The sequence below is a fragment of the Clytia hemisphaerica genome, unplaced genomic scaffold (assembly GCF_902728285.1).
Source record: "Clytia hemisphaerica strain Z4C2 unplaced genomic scaffold, Clytia hemisphaerica genome assembly, whole genome shotgun sequence".
In the NCBI taxonomy this organism is placed as follows: domain Eukaryota; kingdom Metazoa; phylum Cnidaria; class Hydrozoa; order Leptothecata; family Clytiidae; genus Clytia; species Clytia hemisphaerica.
Window position 1 is genome coordinate 975,981 of NW_027104530.1, and position 22,906 is coordinate 998,886.

The following is a 22,906-nucleotide window of genomic DNA, read 5'->3' on the forward strand; positions in this document are numbered from 1 at the left end:
TCAAATGTAAAAAGCTATTTTTACGGTGAGTGCACTTAAAATATAGCTGTGGTTTTATCTAATTGTTTTGGCGTTCTATAGTAGATCATTTTGTTTGTCTAAGCAGTATCATTGTTAGTATGCGATGCGTTGTAGCATGATTCAGATGTGAGTAAACAAAAAATGTTTGATAGTATCCCACTGCGTTTCTTGAATATTCATGAATCAGCCCATTACACACCCTACACACCCATAGAATGATTAAGTCTTTGGCAATTCAAAACATATTTTAGACGGAATTATTTTAGACAGTTCCGTGCAAAGACCAGATTGCAGGTGCCCGAACCCGCTTTAGAAACTGCGAAAGATCTATTGGACTTGTCGGAATTTTTATTATCACAATAGAAAAAGTTATCCCCGTACTACAATATGAAACTCAGAAGGATTTTGAAAAACAGGGCCCACGCCACCGTAAAATAAAAATTTTTGCCCCCCCCCCCCGACTTTCAATTTCAATGCGTGAGCCCTGAAAAAGCGAAATATGTGTAATGTAATGTAATATAATCTAATCAAGCTCAACATATGAGATTCTTTGTTACGTTAAAGTTTTTATAGTCCGTCGCCACAGGCTATATTTTAGAAAGCTAAACTTTGCTGCTCATGGTAGAAAGACATTAAATTTTGGGATCCCATTGGATTTTATCCTTAGAATTCTCAACGGTTCACCGAGATGGGTGTTACTGGGTAATTGTTCGTACATTTCAAACAAAGAGAAGAGTTAAAATTCTATATTCGAAAATAACCAGAACACTAAAGAAATTTTTGTGGTTTTTAAAATGTTGCAGGGTAGTCTTCTTTTTCATCAAATGTTAATATGACTTTGGTTATACTTTGAGCAAATTAAATATAACATTTCATGCTCACTAGGAGGGTCTTAGGTTACAATCAAAACTTTCTTAATTTGTATTTAAATGCAACTTTAACCGTTATCAAGCATTTCAATGGCTTAAAATTGGTCATAAATGAAAAGTTTGAATTCAAAAGTTGTAATATTTTGATTCGTTTCCTCAAGTTTTGGCGAAATGACATGAAAAGGATATTTTCAACAAGAAATTTGCTCTAAAGTAAAAAAGAATTGAGTGTCTTCATTTTTAGAGACATGCAAGCTCAAAGTATAGAGAATTCTAGATATTGTAACGTTTTATTCAGAATTTTAAGTTCGGGTTTGAATGGCGAAATATGTAACAGGCGGTAAAGGAGGCCCCCCCAGCGGTTGGCGTGATGGCGTGATGGAGGGTTTTTCGTGGCGTGATGGCGTGAAATTTTGAAAAAAACGGCGTGATGGCGTGAAAATGAAGTGCCGGCGTGATCGTGAAATCGAGTTTTTTTAGGCGTGATGGCGTGAAATTTGCAGTTCAGCGTGATCGTGAAAATTATATTTATTAGTTGAATCGTATTTCTATGTCCATTTTAGCCAATTTAGAGGGTTTAAATTTCAAAATTTTCTTGGTCGGCCCCAACTATGGTGGGGCCTCCTATAAATTAGATTTCATTTTAAAACATAAAAGAAACGGTGCAAACAGTTCTATTCATCTGCCATTTATCCTTGTAACTTCCTTGTTTTTTTAGCAGTTTGCCTAGCTAGCAAAATAAAGTTGAAAATGCTATGAAGGGGTCGAAAATGAAAATTTTCCCCAAAGCGCAACCCATGGTTGCGCTTCCTCCGTAACTAACATTTCCCTCTCTTTCTTAGATGCTTATTCTTAGATGCATCCAAGACATCAGGTCTTATTTCAGGAAAATTACCATTTGTAGCAAAGCCATAAATTGAAAAAAGGTCAACAGGTTTATTAAGGGTAAATTTAAGCCGATTTGATCAAAGGAATCCTGTGATGTTTAAACATATTTTGGAAAAAAAGGAGTAAATGAGGTCGATTTTTGCCATACTAATTGAAAAATTTCTCCTGTCGCGCAAACCATGGTTGCGCCTCCTCGTCCCCTTTGAATTATCACGCTAATTTACAATTAATGCCCCCCTCAAGTTGCTGTACTTTTAAAAGATTTCCATTATTTTTACATGAATTATTTTTCAAATTGAATTGAAATGGATCCTAAAATAGCACTTTGAACCCTTCAAAATTCAAATATTTTCTCCGTTACCCAACGGGGCTTTGTTAATTTACTCAAACCGGGGCCCTTTGATGTGACCAGTTAGTTCTCCAACAATTTTTGATATGCATAAGTTAAGATTACGTCATTTTTCCTATCGAAAACACCCGAAAAAACTGGAATTTACCCCTGTGTATTACTAAAAATAGAGGTCAAATTTCTTCCAGATTTTTCGTGTGTTTCCGATAGGAAAAATGATATAATCTTGACTTACTTACGCGTATGAGAATGCCGATGAAAAACTGATTGACGACCATCAAACACACAGTTTATATAACAAAAATTATGAGCATGAAAACTAAATTTTCTAGGCGTAATGGCGTGAAATCGAGAAAAATCAGCGTGATCGTGAAAATCAAATTTTTCTGGCGTGATGGCGTGAAATCGAAAAAAAATTGGCGTGATGGCGTGAATTTTGGGTCCGCTGGGGGGGGGGCCTCGTAAAGGGAAGTACTATATAATATTTCATTGAAAACAGGTACAAATTTAAAAAAATGTCTCATATTAAAGTCACTGCTCCAACACAACTTCGTCAAGACACGAATTCGACATGATTCATTTCAAATTTACAAATCCATTTAACATGCTAAGCTTTCTTCTAACATTGGTATTAGGATTTTAAAAATATACTACTATCTTTCAAAATCCTTTTTTGTTTGCATAGATGTCATCATAATACCAGACAAGCTTGGATGGATTTCAAAAAGATTAGAGCGGATGATATCTCACTTCCTCAAAAAGATTAGCTTCAATATATCATGAGCTACCTCAGAATGGAAAGATTCTGTAAGGCTCATGAAATTTTTGAGTGAAGTAAACACTTCGTAGGTACCTAAGGTTATCACAGTTTCCCCAGTGGAAATTTTTGAATTCAATGATTTGGCTATATTTAATTACTAGGGTCGAGTGATGTATTTCTTTTACATTCTATTTTTCAGTTTTTTGCATATAGCTTTAAAATTTGCATCTTATTCTACCAATTTTGAACATTGCTGCTACAATCATGGACAAAAATTATGAGACAAGAGTAGAATATAAGCTTGAAGCCCCAGTGGTAATGTTTAAGGGCATTGGAAAAGTAGGTGGGAAGGCCATTCACACTAAACATTGATTCCCCACTGTGGGAGGGGGGACCATTCCATTGTTTTTCCAGCATTTTCCAGTGTTTTTCCCAAACATTAAAGTCCACAATTGTAGTCACAAACCCGGTGTGACTCCCGCCCTATTGGAAAATCTGGTCAAACAATGCGTCCCAATGAGAAATTAGTTTGATTCGCAAACCTCTATAGATATATCTCCTATAAGAAACTTTTTTCGCTTGAGGAAAGAAGCCTAGAGAAATATACCCTATAATTTCAGCCCCACTGAGAGATTGACTTCTTTTTTCATTCCTATTTGAAACTCAATGGAATGAAATTGCATTTCAAAAACATTCCCACTGGATTTTTTGAGCTTAAACAATAGAATCTGGATTCCCATTTGGATTTCGATAGAAATTTTATCCCCACTGTAAGAAAAGGATTCACCAGGGACAGAGATGTATGTATGTTTTATTTTATAGTGTTGACGATTCAACAAAAAATTTCGAATCGTACAGCCGTTTTTTATCCCCAATTCCGACATTCATACTCATTTCTTGGGTATCATATAGATCAAGTCAATATCTCAAGTTTTAGAAAAGCTCACTATTTCTTTCAGATTTTTTAGTTTGCATATTTTAGTCGACCTTTATACCTAATACAGCATAAAGCAAGTTAATTTCCAATAGGCAATACCTTCAAGTATTTAAGTGTCTGGTATCAAACTGAGTCAATGTTTTGTTTCTTATTTTACACACAATACACAACTCTGTCTATATCCCGTTATATTTTTACACTTTGTAAAAAAATAAAAAGGTTTGATTGATCAATTCCTCTTTAGATTATCTTTTGAAAAAAAAACTTCAAGTTTCTGACGGACATATATCATTCTTTATGCATCGTGGATGGAGAGTGTCGGTTTCTTTGGAAGGGAAATGGTGACTGATAAGCGCACTCTTCCACTGAGTTAAGCCCCCTATATGATATATGCGTCATTTGAGCCAAGGTAATAAGAAACAAGCAAAACAAAACCTTGACGCCATTGATACTCAATATCATGCTGCTGACACGAAGATACTTAAAATATTATCTTCTTACATCTTTTGTAAGAACATGAATTACAAATTGTCGTCATTGCCTTTTTACTCTATAAACGTATAAGAATGTAGTTTCACGGGTTTTGCTTTGTTTTTGATAGGCTTGAGAATGAAAAATTAACTTTTCTTAACTTCTAATAAGATATGTTTGTCCTGGAATCTTCAGTTCGTTTAACTTTCTTTCATAACCAGACAGTTTTAAAAGTTTTCTCAAACCCTGATGGAATTAGAGCTCTTCTCAAGAGTGAAAAAAAAATAAAAAAGGGAATCAAGGGTTGCCAAATACTAGTAGCGTGATTGTGAAATTACTATTGATTGTTTAGAAAGGACAACCTGCAACATTCTTCAAAATGGGGTTTATAGGAACGAAAATAAACGTGTAGGGAGGTTAATATATGCTACTAGTACTAGTATCATGTGACTTTGAATGCAATAAGCAAACCGAAGCACATAATTTCATAATTTTAATGAATTTCTGCATTGTTAGTAGCTGGTTAAGAGAATAAAGGATTTTCCTGAATTACCGGCGTGAATGGCAGTAGAACTGCAATTGAAAAATAATTGCTATATGTTCTTATAGAAATCAAATTCTTATAAACACATTTAAAATGACACTTTTCAATGAATGGCAAAGTCAATCAAATCATTTATTATGTCAAGAAAAAAAAGACATTTGATATGAGATCTTTTATGAAATGGAATGTGTATTCCCATTAGTTTTATGATCGTCATCGCACCATATTTAGATATGTTTTGGCTAACGTGGAGCGCTTTCGAAATGGTTTTCCTTTTTTCGTACAAAACATTCGTTATAAGAAACCAAAGAAACAAATACGTGACTTGGTTATTTACATTCCTAACAAACATTCTCTAAATGGTATTATACAATCTCCCAACAAATTATAGTCTGAATCACAGACCTCTACAGATATACTTCCTATATATACTTTCTATGAGAAAATTTTTCGCTAGAGGATGAGCAGAAGCCTAAACAAATTATGAACTTATGGCTTGTTAACGCATAAGGGCGGAGGTACTTAGTTTAAGTTCTTATTTCCATTCCCAAAGCGCGACGCGGCGTCACCATGCCATCGCGTAAACATTTTACTCACATACGATCAATAATAATTGCCAAATTTTTTTTCATCCCTTAAGAATAGCGCACATTAGTCTAAATCACGTATCACACATTAAATTTCGATTCTTAGAACGAATACGCTTTGAGGGTACTCCCTATTACTTTTAAGAGCTTTGTTCTCACAAAGACTTTAAACCTTATATCCTAACCCTAGTGAGCAATGCTTGATTGATAGAGCTTAAATTTGAGGCGGGATGCGTGACATATGGGTCATAGCTTCGGCTGTTATAACACGGAACCAACTTTGGTTCGATAATTTTCCTGATTGTGATGAAAGTTTGCTACGTAGCTCCCAGATTGCTTTAAACTTAAGCATGTAGCTTTAGTGTTACCAAATTTTGCTGAGTTGCCAGAATTAACAACATAACATACAAACTTACAAATTGTGATATCGAGAACAAGTTTTATAAGAACAGACCGCACTGCATTCTCTCTGTATCTATCGCTCCGGCGTTTATTATTTTTCGCCATCACTTCTTCTAACGAATCAAAAATTTTCAAGTTATTCTAAATGTGCAAAACAAGAGGAACACGAAAACACTATATTGTTCACAAGCTGCTGATGACCGTGACGGTACCGCAAGCACTATTTGATTTATATATATCTATAATTCTTATAAAAAAAGGTAACTATATAAATGTAACTGAGAGGGGGAGAGTACAAAAGTGAAAACGCAGAGAAGGAGGGTTTGTTTACATTCAAAGAAGACATTACGAAATGGACTGGGTACAAATTTCCCAAGATGCTTTGGAAATATTTGTTTTTAATGGACTCACTTACTAAAATAATTTCCAATACTAAGAAGTTCAGATAGCCATAGATGCGTTAACCCACGGATAGCACTATTTTGTAGAATTTCTGGTGTGACTGAACGCATTCTTGTCTGCACCAGAGACAGAGAAAGACTGAGACGTTTTACCCAAGTAAAGAACACCACAAATCTCACTTTCGTAAGTGGTTTGATCCTCCTAGCTCTCTCTTGTTTGTCATTGCAAATACCAGATAATTTTTCCCATTGCTGTTTTGAAAATTCTTAGAAGGTGATAAATACCAACCTTTTTATCATCACTTGACGACTGTTACTGTTACTGAAGCGTCGTAGCTTTCGAAGTGTTCTTTATCTTTATCTTTATCACATGATATATGCAGACTTCATACTTCAATTATAAGAATATCTTTTGTTGTTACTTTCACAGGTTTTCCAAAATATGATTGATAACCGAGCAACAAAAAGAAGACTCTCTGATGCTGACAAAAATGAAAGAATAGCGATGAGACAAATGGTCTTGAATATGTCTATGTGTAAACTACAAAAACGACATGGCAGAAAGGAACCATCATTACGTAGGACTGTAATAATTAACAACACAGTTCAGCAAATTGAACGAGAAATGGACAATGAAATGCTTGCTGAAGAATATGAAATGAAACATCAACAATATAAAGAAATGCACATGCATGTTGATGATTATTTTTCACCAACTTCATACACGATAGAACAAACAACACAATCTTTAGACGCACAAGTTACAACATTCACATTTGACGACACATCAAAGTTTGATGAGGATAAAAAAGAAAACAAATTTGGAGCTATTGGCGACCACAGGAAAATTAACCCATCTACAGACTGCTTTTCAAACAGACCTTCTGGCTATGTGTCTGGTTTCATGTGGGATAGTTTAACTTTACCGACCCTAACAGCACAAAATTCAAATCCTAACCCAATCCTAGAATCTGTTGAAGTTGGTAGTAATTTTACAGACGTTGATATATCTCTTTATGATTTTGATAATTCGTTTCAATCCTTCCAAGCAAAGGAATGGCAACCCTATCCACGAAGCTGTGCTTCCGAGTATAACCGTTGTCAACCTGATTCATTTTTCCAAGAGCTTGATCAAATCATGCAAGTCCTGGTTGGGGTATAGTTTTTATCAAATTTATTTTAAACTAGATTTATTCTCTAGCTAGTCAATAACCAAGCAAAAAAAAAAAGATTTGATAGGTATTCAATGCCTTTCTATTGATGTAAACAAAAGTTTCTCTATCACGAATTTAGTGATGTGGAGAGGGGCAGAGCTTCCAATAAACCTGCATGATGAAAAGGCTCAACAAATTTTATTGTTTGTTTATTCTCTTTTGTTTTGACTGCATGCTGTGCAATGTAGTGAACACATTATCTTCTGACAGTTTTTCTGAATATTAATTAAAATATTGAAGTTATTTGTAACATATTTTCAAAATTGACATTTTCATGTGTAGAAAGCTTATATACAAAATTAAAACTGTATTTTAAGGTATTCAATTTGAAAGAATCAGGCATATTTTTTTGCCTTTTAATTTGTTTATATATAAAAAATTCTTTTGAGTTTTCAAGATATTGTATTATTGTTTATCATTAAATTTCTTTTTTTTTGTATTTTATAAAGAAACTTAGAATATATCTATTCATTATATTTAAAAACAAAAAAATAAAAATTAAGATTGTTAGAATTTATATTGTTTTAGTTTGTATCATAGTTATTTTTCAAAAAAAGTCTTTAGAGTTAATATTATTTTATTATAGTTTTTTTCATTATTACGCATATTTCAATTTATAACTAGTGTTGCCTTTGTTTATTTTCCACACTGTTGGTGGCAAGATCTAGTATCTTTCATTGTTGAAACTTGAGCTTTTGGAGAGAAATTCGATCTGAGAATGGATACCCGAGCTTATGTTTTCTTTGGACAATTTCTGAAGTGTTTACTAAAGATCTTAAAATTTTCATGTTGCAAACATGCAAACTCATGTGACGTTAGCGTTGCTATAGCAGTGTTGCTTATAAAGTAAATAAATATAATTTCCTGATTAATCAAGATTTTGATGACACAGTCATCCTGTACTTTTGAAATGGACTTTATCTTTTGGAAGGATTCTGGAAATGTCTTAGAAAGGAAACTTAAACATTTGAGTAGGTTTTTGTTAGTTTTTTATTTAAAATTATTATAAAGTACATACGGAACGAAGGTTAAAACAATTTGAATTATAATTTGCAAAACTCATTTTTGTAGATATATATTGTAATTTTAATATTTTTATAATGAATTCAGCCACATTAACATTATTAATGATATTCTTATATATAAGTTTTTAGAAAGGTTTCAAATTAGTGAAAAACGTTGTGTTTTGTCTCTTTTTGTAATAGACGAAAAAGGGTTATACATATATTATGTAGTATAAATTATGTTAGTTGCTTTGTTGTATCTAACTTTTGTGGAAATATATTTGTGATATTTCAAAAGAAAGAAAAGAAAAATCAAGTATTGAAAATATTCTTTTATGAAGTGACTTTCCCACAAAACCACAAAGAAAATCCTACTGGTGTACAGTTACACCAAACCAACAGTTTTCGTAACTGTCCACTTTTTTTTGCTTTTGACGCAAGTTTCAAATTGACATTTGAGTGATTAATTAAAAAACAAGCTGTTTCATTGCTAGTCATAATAAATCATCTACACTTTCCTTTTATAACCAAAGTTAAATGGCACACCATTTTGTTTTAAAATGTCCTGCATATTAAAGCATTGTCCTGAAAAAAATATTTCATTGTTCCAATTGTTAATGAGCACTTCTGCAGGAAAATTTCCTAAACAGTTGATAATTTTTTCATTTTCTTATGATGATAAACAGTTGATACACTTTTTATCTTTTATAAGCATACTCTCGGGTACCTAATAGCCGGGGGGGCCCGCTAATTAATTTTTCGAAAATTTTCCACCCAGGACATTCTTATTCCAACCCCCCCGCTTATTGATTTTCGGGAAATTTTTTTTTGAAAGTTCCCTCTTTTGCCCTAATTCTGCTGTATCAGCTTCCTTTTCGAACATTTTCCACCCAGGACATTTTTATTCCAACCCCCCCGCTTATTAAATTTAGAGATTTTTTCCAACCCCCCTGCTTATTCCAAACCCCCCGGCTATTAGGTACCCGAGAGTACAGGAAAATCAGGTCTAGGCTCAATATGTTTAGCAAAATCTCAGTTTCAGCCTTTATTTATATGCTTGGACCTCGATTTGTTGATTTTGTTAATTTGGGTTTAATGAAAATTTTAAGTCGGAACATTGATTCAAGAAACTTTTCTTACAATATTAGTAATTTGGCGACGCATCCGAAAATCTTTTTTCTAAGAAAGCTCAAACAGCTTTAAAAGTATAACTCTAAAGGGCTACTTAGACTACACAATATATTGACGAACAATATTCGACAATATGGTTTGCGGACCGTAATGTACGAAGTAAACAACTGGTACTCTATTATAAAAAGGAATTTTTTTTCGGTAAACAATCCCCCTATATTGTTAGAATATTGCAAATCAAGCTGACAATATATTGCGGACACCTTTTCAATATATTGCCGGCACTCAGCAATATATCGACAATATATTGTGTAGTGTATGTAGCCCTTAAAAAGGTCAGCGTTTTATTTTTTACCAAATTTGAGCCTTCATTATATTATATGCATTGTATCCGGAAAAGTTATTCAGTACCACAGCTTGAAGAGGCTTTCACCTTAATTTAGGTGACTTACAGGACTTACTGTGGCAAAAGTAAAACCTAGCAACAGAAATCTGTCGTGATGTTAGTACCAAGAAAATTATTTTGCGAACCTTAGAGCCTTAGAGTCCTTACACACCCGTGCATATTCCCATTATAGGAGCACGATGTTGTCTTTTCATTAGACTATTACTTTTCATGTAAAACCAGTGAAACTTGTTGAAAAATTCCTGTTTAACAAGAAGAACTTGTAAGATCGCTTAGTTATAAGAAACAAAACAAAATAAAGTGAATACGAAAGTATTGCACTTTATTGTAATACTAAAACTATATCATATCTCTGTTGACCGCTTATGGTTTTCGCTATATACGTTTTTTATAAGAACATCCACAATTTTTGAAGCATTCGGATCTTCTTAACTTTTTTTGGGTTTTAACATTCCCCCGGGGGGGGGGGGGGTAAATGGGTGCTGGGTATGTGCAGGACGGTTTGAGAGTAAAAAATTGTAAAAATGCCTCTGTTTAAGGGTAGGATTTTTTTCTAAAATGGAAGAAAATTTTTCAAAAAAGGGTCATCTTTTCGGCAGAAATCAGTCTCTCTCAGTTTTGGTTTTTTTAAGGTCCCGTCCGGACATACCCCTCATCCGCCAACCCTAGTACCCCCCCCCGGGAACAAATTTAAAAACATTTTGTGAGTATTTTTGTCCATTTTCTTAAGAAATCGGGTGTTTTAGATTTTATTTGAGTCCGTAATTTCCAACTGACTTCATCAGTTGATCAGTAAAAAGTAAAACCTCCAATTAATATGGACACTCTAAAGGGCTACATACACTACACAATATATTGTCGGGCAATATATTGTCGATATATTGCTGAGTGCCGGCAATATATTGAAAAGGTGTCCGCAATATATTGTCAGCTTGATTTGCAATATTCTAACAATATAGGGGGATTGTTTACAGAAAAAAAATTCCTTTTTATAATAGAGTACCAGTTGTTTACTTCGTACATTACGGTCCGCAAACCATATTGTCGAATATTGTTCGTCAATATATTGTGTAGTCTAAGTAGCCCTTAAAAGGCGCACACCTTCTGATTAGTAGTGGACACTTCTTTTTTCCCGCTGACCATTTCCTCATAAAATCAAATCCAAAAGGTGGACATTCAATTATAGCGGACACAATCAAAAAAGGGAACTGTGACCAAGTCAAAATGTGTTATTTTCACCGTATTTCTTAATCGATTCTCTAAACCCACCCTTTCTCTCCTTCAGAAAATTAATCAAAAGATAAATTTAGTTTTGTTGAGGTGAGCAATAATTTGAATGTGGTCTCCTGACATTTGGCAAGTTCTTGCCAAATTTTAATGACTTCGAAAAAGTCTATTATTGAAGAAAATGAGTGTCTTCCGTCGCGAAGCAATTAAAAATTGTGTTTTTTTCGTTTTGAGAAAGCGAATTGATTTTATTGACACGGGAGGAAAAAATGGACAGTTTTGTATCTTCCTCGATTGAATCTTTTTTATAAGAACCAGTAAATTTTTATTATCAAGGCTCGACTATTCTTATTTTTTTGGCACTTTTGAGCCTCAATTTACGGGCCACGGGGGCGAACCGGTGAAGAAAAAAGGTGTCTTCAAATCCTACTTAGGAGATTCAGTTGTACCTTATTGAAAAAAAAAAACGAAAAAAACCTCAGAAAATGTGTATTTTAGCTGGACCATGACTAGAAGATATACAAAATAAGCTCTTACAAAATAAGCTCTTTCTTCATAGACTGCATCTCATCATGCAAACAACAGCTTAAGATTGGTCGAGTTAATGATGTTTCTAAATTTTATCACGATTCTCTGCTTATAGATTTCTTTCCCTCAGCTAAAGCATTCCTCTGGCTAAAGTAACCGAAGTAACGAGGACAAATCGACAAATTATGGTTTCATATTTGATTTTCAAAAAAAGTATATATAATATGTATATGTATTGAAATTTCTACTTTGACTAAATTAATATATCATTCATCATTAGCATTGAACAAAAATGTCATCCTGCCAGCATACTTGAGCCAGTCAGCACATAGCCAAAAATTAAAGGCTTTGTTTTTAAATAAGAGTGATATCGTTTGCTTAATACTTATTATGCCATGAGGCGGGAGCACTTATGTAAAAATAAAACCTTTTACATTTCTCAAGAACAAATTTGATTTCTTCTCCTAGAGCTACTAAAGGAAAGGCCTGTAAGAACGAATGCAATTCGATACAATTGTCTGATTTAATGCTGAAGCTGCCTAGTTTGTACGCAAAGTTATCAATGTGATTCTTTAACAGCACAGTGTGTCCAGAAAAAGCAGAAGAGTAAAGGGCTACTTAGACTACACAATATATTGACGAACAATATTCGACAATATGGTTTGCGGACCGTAATGTACGAAGTAAACAACTGGTACTCTATTATAAAAAGGAATTTTTTTTCGGTAAACAATCCCCCTATATTGTTAGAATATTGCAAATCAAGCTGACAATATATTGCGGACACCTTTTCAATATATTGCCGGCACTCAGCAATATATCGACAATATATTGCCCGACAATATATTGTGTAGTGTATGTAGCCCTTAAAAGAGTGTTAAGATTAATGTATAGCATTCGTATAGCTCCGACGTGTTGAAAAAAGATACTCTGAATGGGACTAACACAAATCGCAACTTTTCTCAAAACTTTTTTCCCAATCACTCAAAAAAGATACCCTACGAGAGACTGATTTTTCTATTTTGGTGTTTTTGCAACCCTACGTGGGACTGGCGGAGGTGAAAAAAGGTACCCCTTTTTGCCCAAGTACCCCCCACCCGCGGATGTAGCTTCTTTGTTCTTCTGTTCTACCAACAAATATTAAATTCCCAAATTATTGAGATGATTAATTAGGTCATAAAAATTCATATAAATTATGATGATTTTTTTACACATTTGTTCTGCTTTTTTTTAAGACACACTGTATTTAATCATTAGATGTAAGCTGTGATTTTTATACATTGTACGTCGGTGCAAACTGTTGCCGTTTGACACCAACATAAAAATATACTTATCACGCTACGCTATCTTACTATGGCTTCTTCGACTGGAAAAGTTTCAAGCAAACTTGGCATTGAACATACTATACAATAGCAAGTTTTGATAATATTAATACTCGATTATAAGATTATAAATTCTGATATAAAATAAAAACTAGTTTTAAACTAAATATGAAATATGAAATATCTAAATAACGTTGAGGAAAATAACAAATAAAGTGTAGTTAATGCAAGTTCATTCTGATAAAAAATATTAGATTTAGTCTGCAGTATGGGGTTATTTGAATTTCTAAGCGAAGAGACGCAAACACTCAGTCTTTACACCCTTGTATCAAAATTTCGTCCCCGGTGGGAAAATACCCTAGAATTTCAGCCCTACTGGGAAAATGACTTTGATTTCATCCCCATTTGAAATTCAATGTTTAAAAATTGTACTCCAAAACCATCCCACTGTATTTTTTAACCTTGGAACAATAGAATTTCTATCCCCATCGGGATTTCAATAGGAATTTTTATTCCCACTGAGGAAAAAGTTCCAGTGGCGCTGAGACAGGGGTGTGTCTTTCCTAATGAAATTATGCTTAGTTGTATTTAAGAAAATAGTTGGCCAACTTAAAAACGCTTATTAACGTCCACCAGTCTGTCAATGTCTATCAGAATGTTCTTTGTATAATGCGAGAGTCTCTATAGTGACATTGATTTTCGGGCAAAATAATATTTTCCTGGGAACAACAAGCTTTAAGACCAAATGTTCACACGTTACTGTTCTGTTTCGGAACGTTTCGGAGCAAGAAAACGTAGTTCCGTTCCAATGAAAAAAGTGGAGCGAAACCGTTTCTATCTGTTTTGTAACGTCTTCTTTTTTGACGTTTCGAATTTTGACGTTCACGCTGGTTCTGGAACCGCTTCGGAACGGAACGGAACGGAACCGTAACGTCTTAACAAGCTTAAATATCATTTATAATGATGAGTGACACACATCATAAACAAATACACAAAACACAAAAGCAAACCATGCACAAAGTTAATAAATTAGAATTGAGCAGAAATGAGACATCCAATCAAATATTATTGACCGACACAAAAATTAATTTCGTCCATCAGGTCCTTCAATGCTTTGTTACTCCGGTAAAATGTTGGCCGTTGTTGTGGGTCACGATCCCAACATTTTAACATAATGTCATTATATAATTTATCAGGGCAACCTTTTGGTTTCGCTAAACGGTTTCCTTTGTCGAGATAACTGTGTAACTAAAAGAGGGAAAGGGAACAACAATTCAGTGAATGTACTTTGGCGTTAAAGGTTTTGATTTTATATAAGAGTGGTGTCGTTTCCTTACTCATCAATCTTAATTCACGAGCTGCTTTTTCACATTAGATTGACACGGATGTGGAGCAAGGTTGGCCAGAAAGAGGAAAAGAAAAACATTTTTTGCTTATATCAGCACAATATAACAATAGGCAGACACTGTCCTGATATGAAATATGTGTCTGATATAAAACGGGAACACTTATGTAAAAATGAAACCTTCAAGTATACAAAGTCCACTAAAATAATGAAATAGATAGGAAGAGTACGAAGACTCTCCTATAAACCTTTTATTATCAGCAGGAACATAATCAATACACGAATTTCCTATTAGCCAAATTCTGGAGCCGCTCGCTGCGCTGCAGTTGATGCGCGTGTCGGGACAAAAATCGAGGCGGAAGCCATTTTGCCTTTTTGAGTAGATTTGGTGATTCTTGGGAAGAAAGAAGAAGAATACTACTTGGAACCAACATCAAATGTATTGGAATAGACTTCTATCATACATTGGAATAAAAGACAATACTTTTTGAACATAATGAATGTGTGAAACTTGCTTTTTTGTTTACAAACTTCACTCAAGTAGTTTCGTCGATTTCACTGCTTTCGAAAGCTGTTGATGGAGGAGACTACTAACTTGCAGAAGTAACTTTATATTGATGCAAACAATGACTATAATAGCTTCACAAACATTCCCTATCATGGAATTCAGCTGAGAAAGGTTTTTTTTCGATCGCATTGAACAGTTTTGATATGAGAGAGATATCCAAGATATAGGCTCATTCAAACATGGTTTCACCCATCCCTTTAGATAAAAAAAATTTCATGATTCATTTTATTCATCTCAAAAATGGCTGCAGAGACACTAACGGTCAGATCGGATTCATCACTGTGACTGCGCTGAGGGATAAACTTTACTTTAACTCTCAAAATTTTGTCGTTGAATCTTCCCAGTCGTCAAAGACCGAGTTATAATGTTATAAACGTGACTGATTTTGGGGTATGTTTTACGTGCAGGTTTTGATTGGATCCAGGACAAGAAAAGGATAAGCAAATCCAAAGAAAGCGCCCAAAGATTCTGAAATTTTGGAAGTACCGCAAAAAATTGAAAGTACCTTATGACATTGACATGATTGTGTATATCATATAATGGATTGTTATTGTTTTGGATATCCGGCATACCGTCAACGGCTCTAACTTGGGACGAGTGGTCATATCATGGGATGGTTGACTTTCTGAACTGTTTTTTCACTGTTAAATCTCTGTTGACAACAAGTTTGTTTTCTATGATTTGCGACTATGTTAATTAAATGACTTAATAGAGGTTCGGTGAAATGATTGCCGAATTAATGCCCCATGTTTTGTCAGACTGTCCCAAGTTAGATCCCTTGACGGTACAAATCCACTTTGTAGTCATTGCATTTTCAGGCAAAGTTATGATGCCTAAAGCACTGTCTGAAATTATTTTTTTATTTGGATTATCTGTTCAGTGGAAAAGCTTCCAACTTCCCAACAGAAAAAGTACTGTCACAAAGGATTATAATAAAAAAACTTTGAGATGTTTTTACTTTATCATTTAAATATATAAATTTGTACAAAATTTGTTTCAGCCAAATATTTTTATGCTTGAAAATAGTTTATAAATTCTATTCTGTTGAATAATTTTGTGGTGGTAAAGATAACATGAAGTCAAGTCAAAATACTCTCAAACACTCAATCATGTTTATGTATAATTTTACTTTTTAACTATTTCCCAACCCAAAATCTACCTATCATACTCAACTGAGGCCCAAAGTGAGCAGAAAAGTTTTTCTACAAAAGTAGTCCAAATAAGGCATATGCAGTACAAAAAGTTCATAGGCTATAGGCCAAAGACTGAGCCCGGGATAATTGAAAATTCCTCCAACTATGAGTGATTATAAACGTTTCATGTTTGGAAGAGGCTTTTTCTTTAAATCCAATAAAAATTCCAACATAAATCCAATCTCTTTTTCCTATTTTTTGCTAGTAAAAAGAAGGGGGAGTCTCACTGTTTTCTTACCAAATATCTGCGAATGCCGCCTAAAAACGAGAGCGAAAGTAATTTTTGTCCCTACAAGCTACGCACGGCAGCGCAGCGAGCGGCTCCAGAATTTGGCTAATTAGCAGATTCATGTAAAAAAGTCACGAAAAAACGCCGAGTAAAGCTATGATTGACCGAAAACTGCTCACATAAACACATTTTTTTCAAAATGTCAAAAGTATGAGGTAATCTTTGCATGTCTCAGCCAATCAGAGCTTTACTCGACTTTTTTCGTGATTTTTTGCACGAATCAGGTAAAAGGAAATTTTTTGTATATGTTAAAGGTTTTATTTTTACACAAGTGTTTCTAATACAATAATGACCGGTTAGTGAGGGCTGTACTGAGAAATATTGCCCGAGGTCAAGTAACGACCGAGCTTGCGAGGTTGTTGCGTTGACCGAGGGCAATATTTTCAGTACAGCCCGAAAAAAACTGGTCATTATTGTATTTGTTAACCGTTTCCTTCAACTTTGATTGATTTTTAGCGCTTTATCCAGGAAAAATAGCGAAATAAAGCAGAAAAAACAAGCGAAAAGAGATAAAAAATTGCTATAATTTCTGACGTCAGAAATAAAAAATGAGAGAAATGATGTCAACGCATTGTTCATTTTCCTTTGAAAAAGTGACGTCACAATGAATTTTCCTAACGACGGGCAACTCTGGACAATGTAGGCCCGTCGTCATGCGAAAAGAACCAATACACGGGTTTCGAATTAAATCTGGCGCGAGAGAAAAAATCAAGTAAATAAAAGGAGCGATAAGGGGAAATGCCTTATAAAAGGTTGATAGATTTCCTTTCTTCTCTTTTGAAAGCCAGGTGTTCATTCAAAAGATGTTTTTCTATTTTAAATCAATAAAAGAAATATGATTAAACGATTGACCAACCTCGATCCCTGCGTATTATCAGCTTTTTGATTCTTACTGATAGCGCTAGATAATACCCTGGCATTGGCTGGTTTTCGAACGCGAAAGATTACGTAATTCAAAAACAAAACGTCAGATTTCATTCGTTCTTCTTTTTTGAAGTCGTTGCATTGCAGTCTAACTTTGTAACGTCAGAATATTTTATGACGTATTGTTTTGAGAAGTTCCCCCTCTGAGAGGGGGAACTCGCATCAGCCAACACCAGGGTATTCTCTGGCGTCAATCAGTAACGTAAATAAAGCCTGGGATACACGGGGACGAGGTTGACGATTGACTTTTTATTTTAATGTTTTTTGTTTTCATAATGACCCATAAAGTCTGTCAAAATGGAAAAATGAGCTAAAATTGCTTGATACACGGTCAATTTTCGTTCTGTTTACTTGATATTTTTCGTGCAAATTTACATGGGATCATAGCTAAAGCTAAGCAAAAATTTAATTCGAAACCCGTGTATTGCATTGCGCAAAAAGCCATGTAGCCCGCTTCGAAAAAGTAACCGGTTAACAATGTTTCATATCACATGTTTCGGACAGTGTCTGCCTATCGTGCTGACATAAGCAAAAAAAGTGTTTCTCTTTTCCTCTTTCAGGCAAATCTTGTTCCACATCCGTGTCAATTCAATGTGAAAAAGCTTGTAAATTAAAGTTGATGAGTAAGCAAACGATATCACTCTTATTTAAAAACAAAACCTTTACTTTAATTGGCCTAGAATTTACAGAAAGCACAAATGTTTCTTTTCTTTATTTAAGTCATTTTCACTTACCTCATCATTGGGTATTTCTTTATACGGGAGAACTTTGGGTCGTTGAAAGTCTTTATCGAGCACAGTGAGAGCTTCCCATAGTAACACACCGTAACTCCAATAATCCGTTTCTTTCGTATACTTCAAATTCCCAATGGTTTCAATAGCCATCCTAAATTAGTTTGAAGGATATCATTTAACGTACCGCTGACCATTTGCTAACTCAGCATTTTTAAACAAAAGAAAGAAAACTTTTCTCCCCTTCCCTAACACAAATTTTGAGAAATTCTTTTGTTCATTCTGCTTTGTCAGCATAAGAGACGCGCCTCCTTGTCATGAAAAAGAATATCTTTTAGCAAAGAAAAGTATAGACAAAATGTCGACATATCAATTTTCGAATTAATATCAAGGACAAGATTTCATCAATTTTATCAATGAAATCAATTTGCCCGATGATGGGAGAAGAATCTCTCGAAACGTAGCCGTGATCCGTAAATCTCGTGACCCAAGCCACGATAAACTTCCAATATGAATATCACTGGGTCGATAAACGCAAACTTATATACTATACATTGTAAACGCAAACTTATTTAGAAATCAATTTTATACATGAATATTCAACCGTTTATTTTTTAGGAAGCGAAATTCTTTAAAACAAACTTACCAATGAAAAGGTAGCTTTTTGTCTTTGGTCGTTCTATAATATTCACTATCTGTGAAAATCCTACTCAAACCGAAATCAGATATTTTCACAAGTTCTCGGTCCATCACCAAAATGTTTCGACACGCCAAGTCACGATGGATGAGATTTAGACTATGCTGAAAAATGAGAGAGAAATGAAATACATTAGAGGAGGACAAAATGAGGAAGAATAAGGCTTAGAATATCATTACATTAAATGCACAAGATAATTATTTATTAAAATTCATAGATATGACACAGTCAAAAAGTTCGAGTAATTATCTCATTGGACATTAGCTATGCTTATAAAAACACTACATCTAAAGACCGTAGCAAACCCGTTCCAATTCTAACCTGGCCTGAAACAGATTTTATTGACCCAATTAAATCCTAGTATAAAAATAGATTTATAAATATAAAGCCCAAAGGGCTAGATGTCATGCTTTTGGCTGAAAAGTGTGCCGTGGTTTGGTAGGAAATCCTACCGCAGTCAAGTGACATTACAATAAATTTCAGCGCTTGATCAATCAAAACCTTCACGGGTTTTCGAAAACAAAGCAACAATATTTTTTGCAGTATTCAACGATATTTTATTTACATTTTTTGCTTAAAAGCTTAAAACACGGCATCTAGCCCTTCGGGCTTTAGAAACAGATTTTACTGACCCAATTATATCCTAGTATAAAAATAGATTTATAAAGCCCAAAGGGCTAGATGTCATGCTTTGGCTGAAAAGTGTGCCGTGGATCGGTAGGAAATCCTACCACGGTCAAGTGGCATTACAATAAATTTCAGCGCTTGATCAATCAGAAGCTTCGCGGGTTTTCGAAAACAAAGCAACAATATTTTTGCAGTATTCTACGATATTCACATTTTTTTGCTTAAAAGCTTAAAGCACGCCATCTAGCCCTTCGGGCTTTACAGAAATCTGTGAGTATAATGTAACAATATATCACTAATACCAGCTTACCAGATATTCCATCCCAATAGCGATTTGGCGTGCGTAGAATAAACAATAACCAAATCCATTGTCCCCAAGACTCGCCTATAAATAAAAACAAAAAGGTTAAAGTGATTGAAATAATCAACAATGAACCACCATTACAATCGTTTTCGCGGTCAACGGAAAGGACAAAATTATTGTACAGTTGAATCTCCGTAACTTGAGCACGCACGCACGCACGCACACACGGGGAGCACAAACTTGTGAAATTCGAGTTGTGGAAATTTCGAGTTAAGGAGATTTGTTCACGAGGCATTGTTGACTGAAGGGGTCAGAAAACTTAAGCGAGTTAAGGAGACATTCGAGTTATGAAGACTCCCCTGCATTACCTTACTAATTATTAAAAGAGCGAGGCGGAGGAAATACGGTGCTGACCATCCTAACCTGAGCAAACACTTAAATTAACAGAAAAGTAACGATTTTCTGAGACCAGGTCAAGACTTAATTAGTTTAAGGTGCTAGGGTATTAATTCAGACATAATGAAAGTTATCATGTAATAATTATGGTATAATCATAACCATATACAAACTATATTACTGTATTAGGTTTGCGGATAATAAATGACTCCAGTGAACTCCAGTCAAAACTTAATATGAGATTATTTACCTTATCGGGAAAAACTTCGTCGGGGAAAAGTGACGAAATTTTGACCAAGTGACGAAAATTTTCCCCGACGAAGTTTTCGCCGATAAGGTCATTCTACCTTGTTTTTGTAGAGGTATGTATCTAATGCACCGCCCTGTGCACGTTCCGTAATTATTGAGAATTTCTTCGGGCTTTTGTGATCTAAGAGACAAAGGGAGGTAAATTAAACTACGAAATATCAAAAATTGATTACTTTAAATTCTCGTAAGTTGTTGTAACAAGCTCTAGTTAGTCTAGAAGGAAATGTGTCTACAGGGATTTGAATTCTACGAATTTCTGATTTCAAAACTTGTTATTGGCACGGAAATACATACTAAAATATTCAACTGGACTGATTTCCGTCTACCGACATAAAAGATGCAACACTGGGAAAAAAATATCTTACAGGGTCATAAAAACGTTAAAAATTGGCCAAATTTTTCGAAATTCAGTCTCTCAAAGGGTCGATTTTCGAACTTTGGCTCGGACATACCCGTCACCTTGCAAACCTAGTACCCCCGGTGGTAGACTTATTGTTGGGTGAAAGAAGATTTCAATTTGCAGAATGTGCAGGTTCATTAGAAGATTTAATTGTAGAGCATGATTTTGTTTTTCAGTTTTCCAATCAAATTTGACAAAGATCAATCGTCGAATCAACTTTCAAACACGTCAGTCGCATTGGGCCTTTTCAAGTTAAAAAAGATTTCTTGGAAGTGTGGATACCTTAAAGTGACGGTGGACGAACTAAAATCAGTCTTTTACCCCCTGGAAATTTTAAAATATAATTTTTTACCCCACTGAAAAAAAACACTCTTTTAGACCCCTTAGAAATTCTGCTCAAGTCACCCTCTGGAAATGTTCGACCACCCCCTTTATGGATATAAAATGGAATGGCCCATTCTCCGATTTGGAATTTCTTCAATTATCAAAAAAATGAAAAAGGTCTATGAAAAAAAAAGAAGGAAAGGAAATCCAGTAACCAGGTCTTAGAAATCGGCATTGAATATGAGGATTGTAATTTACAGTGAACTCAATGGATGATTCGAACTATTATTACAGTTTTTCTATAGTTCATACTAATTGAAAAACCTTCGTAAAATGATTTCTTTAATTCGAATTTCGCTGTAATTTGAACGAATTTGACTCCCCGTTCCAATTCGAATTAGCGATAATCAACTGCATGTAAAATAGTATGACGGAATTTTTTCTAGGTCACACTGTATATAAAATTCTCTTACCATCACAAACTCCATACATTTTCAAGATATGTTTTGAACCCTCGTTTTCGGTGAGACTTTCAGACGTCAGAATGGCCATGGCGTCTGCTTCTTTCCGTAAATCATCCATCGCTTCATCCGTGAGCGGGTTGTCTTCGTGTAACGTCTTCACTGCCACGTCCACCTATGGTGATGGAAAGGTGACGTATATAACATTTTTTAGAAATTTACCCCCGTAGGACAGCAGGTTTAACCCCCGGACAAACATCAGTTGACCTCATGGACAATCAAAATTAGCCTCAAACAGAGCAAAATTACCCTCAAATAGAGCAAATTCTATAGGTTTTTCATAACTCCCCGGACTTATATCCTCCAACCCCCATTTACGGGCAATTTCTAGAAGAGCCCATTGGTAGTTTAACGTAGACCAAGCGTTTACTAAAAATTCTTAAAAACTTTCGGAAATTTAACAAGTATTGCCGACCTCCCATTCAGTTTATTTATATTGCTACAATTGCTGTAGTTGTATTTGTCGGCAGTGAATATTTTCATAATTATTCTAAGAGGCTCTAGTTTCAATGATTGAAATGATGGAGGAGCAGTTCTTTGCAAAAGAACATAAAAACGTGGGCAAAAAACCGTTTATTAATATTCCAGACTGATTTTAGTATTCTTACCTCTTTCTTTTGTTTCGTACTCGGGTCGGCGAACATCCATTTTGCTTTGTACACAACACCAAATTGTCCCTACGGTGGAAGTGACAAAACTTCAGCATTTATTGTATTATTATTTCCCACTTCAAAAGAGTTGAATTGGTGATTTAAATCTTAAAAACAAAAGATAAATCAATGCATTTGGACCTTAGATAGACGATGTTATTGCCACGTAATGTCATTAAAAATTGAGACATGAAAAAAAAACAAAGCGCACAGTTTAAAGAGATTTGTGGCTGTAGTAGAAGAAGGGCGTAAGTGAATAGACCTTTTCATCAATTACGTCACGAACATCACTTACCTCGTATTCAAACAATTGGTGATATGTCTCTTGAGACATGAAAGTATTTTTTTATGAACAGGAAGTAGTTTTAATAAAATCCGCTGGGAGTTAATCACCATGGCAATAATTTCAAAACGAGGTGTTTTCAAAGTGATGTTCGTAACGTAATTTATGAAAAGGTCTATTATACGCTATCAAGGCAACAACTATCCTTTAAAAACCACCTTGCGCGTTTGTTCTTCGAAATGTAACTACTCGTCGACCATGAGATCGAAATCTTACCTTTCCAA

The 22,906-nt window shown here is 34.6% G+C and overlaps 1 protein-coding gene across 1 annotated transcript; it reads left to right on the forward strand.

Annotated features, from left to right (window-relative positions):
- The first annotated feature begins 6,671 nt into the window (after positions 1-6,671).
- On the forward strand, positions 6,672-7,391 carry LOC136822286 (uncharacterized). The gene has a single exon (XM_067078526.1). It carries the CDS (start codon positions 6,672-6,674, stop codon positions 7,389-7,391), a length of 720 nt encoding a protein of 239 aa, XP_066934627.1.
- The last annotated feature ends 15,515 nt before the right edge of the window (positions 7,392-22,906 follow it).